Here is an 8,310-nt window from a genome sequence, read left to right as displayed (position 1 = left end):
GCGTCATATTCATGCGCCTGGCTCGTGTTTGGACCACGTGGTCAAGCAAAGTTAGGAGACCGCGCTAGACATCACAGCCGGGTATGACGAAAATACAGTGCCATAAGATTAGCTATACTACAGAACATTTGTAATCTGTCTTTCCCAAAAAAATGAACAGTGTAGGTGAAGGCTGTACTGATCTTAAAAGAGAATATGACCAGTGTTTTAACCGCTGGTTCGCTGACAAATTCTTAAAAGGAGATCGCAGTGGTGACCCTTGCACCGAGATGTTCAAGAAATATCAGTCCTGTGTTCAGGTAAAAATCCTTTAATGTAAAATACTACCGAATAACCTCACTGACTCCGTATCCCTTGGTTATATTTGGTCGTGTTCACTACTTGGGAATGAAGCTCTCGTCTATCACAGGTGCTTTATGTGACTGAAGGCCGTAGGCTGCTGACAGATGTTGCCGGTTGAACGTTTGAGCCGGATTGTATCATTCTGCTGCATTTGATCCTGTTTAAAATGTGGTTGCAGTATCCGCGGGATCCACCGTGTCCGCCGTGATTTATTTTTCCAAGCCCAGTTTTTCCATGGAACCAAGGAATAGACTCGTGCCTCTTTGAGCACTGACGACGATGGGCTTTGTTAACTCGCTAAATAAATTATACTGGCATGCTATCGTCTTTCTGGTGCTATTTATCAGAAATCCCATAATAGTTTTCAGAATTTGAAGTTCCGTGGTGAATAATCGATAATAAACTAACCCGGTTCCGTTAACTCGAGAGTTCGCAAGTTCCATTCCAGCTCCGGCTGGACATAAACCAGACTTAATCGACAAAACGTCCAAATCTGCAATATTCCTAAAACTGTTCCTAGAGGATTAATCATATTATTGATTAAAAGGAGTAATTAGATTTCGTTTAGTTTGTCTTCACAAACCCTACCGGTTTTAGCCGAATTAATCTTTTGAACGTTCTTCACGGTCAAATTACACGTTAGACGATACACGATCGTGGATTCACCCTAGGTTTCAATAGCTACAAGTAGCTATGCATCGGTTTTCTTGTTTATTATGCCACCCGCCGTAAACCTTTAAAAGAGGGCGATAAGCATCATACAGGGCCTGTCTTTTAACGTTGGATATTTTAAAAAGTAGGCTATTCATCTTAACCAATTCAGTTCAAACGTTTCCCTGGGCATAAATCTAAAAGTCAACAAAGTCAACAAGATATCCATAGAATTTTATGTAATTTAATTAGACCTTTAAAATCTAATTGTATGTTGCTTGGCTACTTTAACACTATGACTCTTACCATGAATCTTTCATATGTTTTATCCTGCATAGGCCCATATTCCTATAACTGCTCCTTCATAAGAAGAGAAATCTTTACATAGCATTAATGTGCAGGCAATGACAAAACATTTTTCTTCCAATGTAATGCTTTATTTCACAATATACTTGTTTTCCCCCCACTATCAATAATGGTTTAATTATAATAGTCATCAATATCCAAATAATTATTGTCTAATAAGTGGCTATGTGATGATACATTGAAGGCTACAACAAATTTGCACAAGGCATGTCACTTCATGTAATTGCCTTATAAATCACATGTTCCCTCCCATGTGATTTAAATAGATGGTTTCCTTCTTGGAGACAGGTTACCCCTTCAGTTGTCTCTTATGACGCCACATCCTGACCCTGCTACAGTCTCGCCCACTACAGGACTTAGAGCCAGGACCAAGATAGAAACGTAGGCCAGGCCAGGTTCCAGTGCCTGAGTGGACTCACCCCTGAGAAGGCATGACACTTTGTTGTGACATGTTTGGTGCTACAGTCACCCTGCCATAACACATAATGATCCAGAGTAAGAACAAAGATGATGGCAGAGATGTTGAAGTCCTTTAGAGACACCACTGGCTTAAAAATACTTTGACTAAATGCTCAAAAATATCACCAAAATTAAAAGGGCAGAAACCAGCAAAATGGCTGTTGATTAAATAGACTTTAAGATGGAACAGTGCTGCTGTTCTAAAACCCACATGCTGACTCGGTCATCTGTCTTGGAACATCAGCTGCTGCTCCTTTGCTAACGTTGTGTTCACTTTTATAGTATATTAATCATCTTTATATGGAATGCTAATTTCAAGTCCTGTCAAAGTGCAATAAGAAGTTATTGTTCGCATGTTGGATCCCATTATCAGTGCTCAGTTGATGGCTTTCAAATTTAACCATGAACATGCTTCTGTTAAGTTCAGTGGATAGACTATGATCACTGAAACACTTGCTGTTTTGAAACAGATAACTCTGTGTATGTCATATTGAATTAGAACTCAGAATTCAAGGTTATAAGGTTTGTCAATCCTGCTTTCTGGAATAGGCCCCCTGATATAAATGCATTGTGTACTAAAATATTTTACATGAAAAATGTTGATATTGCTGTCTGATGACATAATTAGCCAGTGAATTAGCTATTACAGGTCAGGAAACAAACTTAAAACAGGCACATACTGTAGATCCTGTTCATGTTTTTTTTTTTCTCAGCACATTTATAATAACCTCAGATATGGAATACATCATCAGATGTTACTTAGATCCCCAGCACATGCACCAAACAGTACTCATGTATTTTGGCAACACACAGCACTGCAAATTAACTTAGAAACATGTCAACCCTGCAGTATTTAGAGGAGATCCATTGTGTAGACCGAATCACAATTTGTCATGCAGTGTTTACACTTTGAAGCAAGATTGGGCTTACTGGTTGTAATATCCAACTGGCTGCAACAAGCACTTTAGCACATGTGCAGTCAACCATATTACCTGGTGCATACTTGTTAACTGGATTGTTATTTTCTCACACCATATTCAAGTGTTTTCCTTTGAATTGTTGGTGGCACAAAAGCAACATGAAATCAGAGTACAACCTAAGTCAGACTCTAGTTCTAGTTACAAGATGCTAAGAAACCGATGCTTTTGTGTTTTATTGCCTTGATTTCTGTAATGCATTGGTCACAAGACTTCATATAACTACAATAAATGAACTAACAATATCATATTGTGCAAAATGCAACAAGAATACCAACATGGACTAGGAAACAAGAATATGTTAGACAGGTTTTGGCAACACTCCACTGATTGAAGAGGTACATTGTTAATCCCCAAGGGGATATTGAGTCTCTGCCTTTTACCCATCTGGTAGTCTGCCAGAGCCTTTCTCCATTTGTATGAAAAGCGTAACTACCGCACCATCGATCCCTCTTGCGTGCACCAGTGATCTGGAACACGTCACTGTTTTTAACAGCTAAAACAGTTGAAACCGCACGTCTTTACCAGTTCTGTTATTTTCCTCATTATTTTAATGGTACGCTAATTGTTAGTTGTCACTAATGTTACTTTTACATGATTCTAAATAATGCAGTTTTTCAAAGTGTTTTGTATTTTTCTGTCACTGCACTTATTTATTCCGTGTTTAATATTTTTCTACTTTATCTTTTCATTTTATTTTTGCTTACCTTTGTCCTTTTGTTTTTACATGTTTTTTGAGCTGCATTTAAACATATGAATGGTGCTAAATAAATGTTATCGTCATATATTTTCATTATGCTGGAAGAAAGTGTTGGCATAGATATATTTAACCGTAGCCTTATTTCATAAAAGATTTCTGTGCTTTGATAATGTTACAGCAGTACTGTCTAGCTGTGCTTTACATGGTGCATTTTAGCTGAAGCTTGTTGTATCATAAGTGTGAGGATTTTGATACTTCTTAGCCATACCTAAATACAGCTCAAGTTGTTTTGTTCTGTATGCACACCTGCTCATGCTGTATCCTTCATCTGTAACTAACCAACTACCTATTACACAGGTTGGCTACTGTCCAATCCATTATTTAATTTAGCAGTCGAGAGTTAATTTAATAGGCTTCTGACACATGCAGTTTTCTTTTCCAGAAAGCCATCAAAGAAAAGGACATTCCCATTGATGGTGTGGAATTCATGCGTCCAAACAAAGAGAAGCCAGGCAGTTGATTGGACTTTAAAAAGGAGCCGTCTCTCTCCCAAACATCATCTACTACCCGAGTCTACACAGGATATTTGTTTCACTGCCGAGTTTGGCATTAGCAAGCACAATATTTACACTTGCAATCCTTTTTTTGGGTACAGAGGAAAACTGGATTTTGGGTGATAGAGGAAGTCAGTATTAATTTGATTTTTTTTAAGCTTAGATGATGAAAAATACTATAAACAGGGGTGTTTCACCAAGTAGTCAGTGACCCTTTGTTGCTTTAGAACATGGAGGCAATCTGTAGCAGCTGGCTGGTGAACTTCTATAATGAAGTTCTGTTGAATTATACAATATCTGGAATATGCAACTATTTAATGTATAAAACAGGGCTGTTTTCACATAGTACTGCATTTAAAGTGGAAGTTTCACAGCATAAAGAATTTTTTTCCCCCAGTTGTATGTTCTATCACATCAGTGATCATGTACCACACAATCATGCAAGTAAAAAATAAATAAATAAAAATGGGTGGTTACATTTTACTAATCTGAAAAATGACACATTGCCAGACTTTGGGAGAACAAATTCATGATTCAATGCTTTAATTGAAAAAGAAAAGAAATAAAAGCATTTTGCATAAAGCACATCTATTGCATGATACAAAAAGGGGGCACACAACAAAACAAGTGATTTAAAAAGTTCTGCCTTTTATTAAAAAAAAAAAAAAAAAAAAAAAATCATGAAAAGATTTAGAAGATTTACCGGATTTACCAGATCCTGTCAGAACAGCTGCTTTGCCACATTTTCTGAATATTTTAAGATGGACAAAGTTTAACATAATTGTCCTAAATGCCACAGGGTAAAAGCTTTCACACTGCCACTGTAACCCAAAGTCACATTTCAAGATCTCTGTTCTCTAACATTCTCTCATTTACACACTCTTCCTGGCAGTTATCAGTTTCCCAGCAGTTGTTGACCAGAAGAGGGTCTTTTATTTTTAATTTTTTTTTAACCATTTTAGAACTTGTACAGTGATTAAGGCCTTTGGGGTTGTCTCATTGATGGAATGTAAATTACAAAATTAGAAAAAAAAAAAAGGGAGGGAGGGAGGGAGGGGGGGGCGGGAACGACTAAAAGAAGGTGACATGGAAGGGAAGGGGGGGACACTTCAGCAGCTCTGGCACCACAGGTCTGTTTACCGATAGTGGCGTGGGGGCGGGCTGTGGTGCTGGGGCGGAGCTCGTCGGGGGGGAGGGCTATGACGAGACATATGACGTGGAGGCGAGCGGTAGCGAGGAGGTGGGGACCCTCTGCTCTGATAGGGAGGTGTGTACCGCCCACGAGACCTGGACCGGGAACGTGACCGCCCCCAGCTTGTACTCCGCTCCTCCATAACTCGGATGTAGGCAGTCTCTCCCTGTACAACAAACGGAAGCGGTTAAGGAGGTAGTACAATAAAACGCTTTAAAACGTGCGGAATGAGTCCATCCTAAACCGTTAATACTACATCATTAACCTGGTGAGATCTGAACTCTGTGCCATCCAGGCGACGCAGAGCATACTCCATATCTTCCCGTCTAAGGAACTCCACCACTCCTTCACCATCCCGCTGCACATCAGCGAAGCACACATCTCCTGCCTCCCTCATGTGATCTTTGAGATCCTGCCAACTTCCAGTTGGAGGAAGACCTGCAAGAGCAAGGCCAGGACTTACCCTTGTGTACCCGACCATTTACAATACCTGCACAATCCCTCTCCAACCAATGGGAGGATGCCATGCACACACAGCTGTTGTTGAATCTGATCATAGGGGACACTGAAGGCATAAAACCTACCAGTCACTATGACCCGGAATTCGGACCTGCGTGACGGAGGCCCAAACCTTCCCCTTGGTCCTCCTCCAACAGGTCCACTAAATTTGGATCCTGAGGAACGAGGATATTCCACACGCAGCTTACAGTCTCCAAATCCATATCCATTCCTTCCATAGACGGCATCCTCCGCATCCCTATAGGAAGAGAGTACAGTGCTCCTAACTTTCTTTCTACCGAGTGACACTTGAGAAATGTCTCCTCCATGTATTCCCTGAAGTCAGTCAGTGAGGGTAAAAATGAAACACCAGCCCTGGAACTCACCGTGGGTCCTCAAAACGAACAAAGGCAAAGGGGATGGTGCCTCGGTTATTCTTCAGCTCGATATCCCGAATTTTTCCATATTTGAAGAAGAGTTCCTCAATGTCCCTCTCCTGCACATCCATGGGAAGGTTCCCCACATAGATCCTCCCGTCCGCCATAGCTTAAATAGGCCTAATGCAAACTGAATGGACCTGCAGCCTTCGAGGAGATACAGGATTCCAAAAAAGGGTGTTGAAAGACAATCCCGATAATAGTCCGTCCTCCTAAAAACGTCCTAATTAAAACTCTAAACTCTGGGCAGAGCAGCGGTAGTAGTACATGATGAGTTCAAGTAACACAGCATAGGATCTCTTCAAGACCTCATCAGAGTCTGAAAACTTAAAAACACAGGATAATGAGTTATTTCTGTCAATAAAGAAAATGCATCACATTTCTGTGGAAAAATAATCCCAAGAACTGTAATGCTACTACTTGTGTACCTGTATGAGGAACATTTGACTTGCATAATTTCAGTTAAAAAAAATGTATCAATACAAGTGTCAAATAATACAATGAAAGAGGGAAGTGCAATCTTTATCTTTATATGCGGGGCATGTGGATTACATAGTTTCCGTAAAAATTCATATCAGTGCAAGCGTCATAGACTACATTTAAACAGAAGGAACCGCAAGATGTGCTTTTCTTCACCCTATCGTAGGCCTATCTGTCGGTTTAGACACTGCAGGCGTTAGAGCAGGTGCTGAAAAACAGTTTCGGTTCAGAAAAGACCCCTCTACATGTGACCGAGAAGATTTAAACGATGGAGAAAAAAACAAAAAAAAAACACAGGATGTGTCCAACGCCGATTTGGCTGGCAAATTAGGTCGCGGATAGTACGATGCCCATTCAGATGGACGAGTGTTAACACCTTGAAATCAGGAAGCTGCTAGTAACTAGCGTCGTGCTACATCCATGTGGGGCTTTCTAGTGCGCGCTAGCTGGCTAAATCACACAGCTATCTTAGCTAGCTATAAATGGCGTGTGTCGTCGTCACATATTAGCCAGCTATATGTCCGAATACGGCAACAGGGCTGCGTCTAACTAGCCACGATCTTGTCATTCACACGCAACGAGGCCCTTCGGCTGGGTTTTCTAAAACTCGAGTACTATAGTTAGCTACGCTAGTCAGCTAACTAGCTCAACAGGCTACCTATGAGGTAGCTAGCTACGTATGTAAATACGACAATTAACTATTTTCACAACACGAACTGTACACAGCTGACTTTATTACACATTATGCAAGTATATTTCGGCTACCTAAATAAATCAGATAACCTAACTGGCCAGCTATACATCATATCCTTAATAGCTGGCGAGCAAACTACGCTAGCTGCGTCAGGTAGCACTAGCTAGTGTTAATGTTAGCTGTTAAGTGCGATAGCTAGTAATAAACGATGCCAACAGTTTAATGCCGTTTAATTGCACGGAAACTTTAATTGAATCACTTAAATGCTGCAGCAGCCAGAAACCTCGCCAGACGACATCTCGGCTAGATTAACTAAATGAATACACTGGCTAGTTAGCTGAACTGCTGCCATGTCTCTTTGTTGGGACAATGCTGGTAGCTAGCTCGCTAGGTGAGAAGGTTGCAAACGGAGTCTAAGCATGAGACCACCGAATATGAAACTATTTCTGTGCATTCTTGTGTACAAAATATACAAAGACGATGAAGATGTTAAAAGCTTGACCTACCTCCTGTAAATAGAAGCCACCAGTTAACCTAAGATAAACAATCTTACTCGCTTCCTCCGGAGCAGGAAGTGTGATGACTCCTCGAGTTACTCCACCCTCTTTACCGCTCCCTCGTTTTTTAAATAAAAACCCGCCCCTATATGAAAAATTGAAAAAATACTAGGGACTGAAAGACAGAGCAGTTAACAGAAGGGTTGTCCCAGTGGTGATAGGGGCACTTGGGGCTGTGATACACACACACACACACACACACACACACACACACACACACACACACACACACACACACATACATACATATATATATATATATATATATATATATATATATATATATATATATATATATATATACCCACTCATCGATAACTGGTTGGATCCTATAGTATTTGGGAGACAGGTCATTCTCACCGTAGCAGTACAGTGGTATGTAAGTTATTGCTGTTGGTGATGG

The 8,310-nt window shown here is 40.4% G+C and overlaps 2 protein-coding genes across 3 annotated transcripts; one reads left to right on the top strand and one right to left on the bottom strand.

The window, feature by feature from the left end:
- The first annotated feature begins 29 nt into the window (after positions 1 to 29).
- On the top strand, positions 30 to 4,727 carry triap1 (TP53 regulated inhibitor of apoptosis 1). The gene is made up of 2 exons (XM_027003522.3): positions 30 to 299; positions 3,938 to 4,727. Exons 1-2 carry the CDS (start codon positions 153 to 155, stop codon positions 4,013 to 4,015), a joined length of 225 nt encoding a protein of 74 aa, XP_026859323.1. The 5' UTR covers positions 30 to 152; the 3' UTR covers positions 4,016 to 4,727.
- On the bottom strand, positions 4,576 to 7,989 carry srsf9 (serine and arginine rich splicing factor 9). 2 transcript variants are annotated; one of them, XM_035535545.2, is made up of 5 exons: positions 7,857 to 7,989; positions 6,126 to 6,502; positions 5,826 to 5,998; positions 5,507 to 5,679; positions 4,576 to 5,407 (listed from the first exon to the last, which is right to left on the bottom strand). In XM_035535545.2, the coding sequence occupies exons 2-5, from the start codon at positions 6,281 to 6,283 to the stop codon at positions 5,186 to 5,188; spliced, it is 726 nt and encodes a 241-aa protein (XP_035391438.1). In that variant the 5' UTR covers positions 6,284 to 6,502; positions 7,857 to 7,989; the 3' UTR covers positions 4,576 to 5,185. The 2 variants fall into 2 exon arrangements, with proteins under 2 accessions (XP_035391438.1, XP_035391440.1); XM_035535547.2 differs by having other exon boundaries at positions 6,126 to 6,323; positions 7,857 to 7,953.
- Positions 7,990 to 8,310: the final 321 nt, after the last annotated feature.

Source organism: Electrophorus electricus, chromosome 19, assembly GCF_041902795.1.
Source record: "Electrophorus electricus isolate QZ-2024a chromosome 19, ASM4190279v1, whole genome shotgun sequence".
NCBI lineage: Eukaryota > Metazoa > Chordata > Actinopteri > Gymnotiformes > Gymnotidae > Electrophorus > Electrophorus electricus.
The sequence above is the reverse complement of the archived record's forward strand: the minus strand, read 5'-3'. Positions and strand labels throughout refer to the sequence as shown.

Excerpts from the sequence above, each read along its gene's own strand:
- triap1 (XM_027003522.3), top strand. The coding sequence starts at position 153 with ATGAACAGTGTAGGTGAAGGCTGTACTGATCTTAAAAGAGAATATGAC. Across the intron at positions 300-3,937 it reads AATATCAGTCCTGTGTTCAG|AAAGCCATCAAAGAAAAGGA; the intron begins GTAAAAATCCTT and ends TTTCTTTTCCAG.
- srsf9 (XM_035535545.2), bottom strand. The coding sequence starts at position 6,283 with ATGGCGGACGGGAGGATCTATGTGGGGAACCTTCCCATGGATGTGCAG. Across the intron at positions 5,680-5,825 it reads ATTCCGGGTCATAGTGACTG|GTCTTCCTCCAACTGGAAGT; the intron begins GTAGGTTTTATG and ends TTGCTCTTGCAG. Across the intron at positions 5,408-5,506 it reads CAGAGTTCAGATCTCACCAG|GGAGAGACTGCCTACATCCG; the intron begins GTTAATGATGTA and ends TTTGTTGTACAG.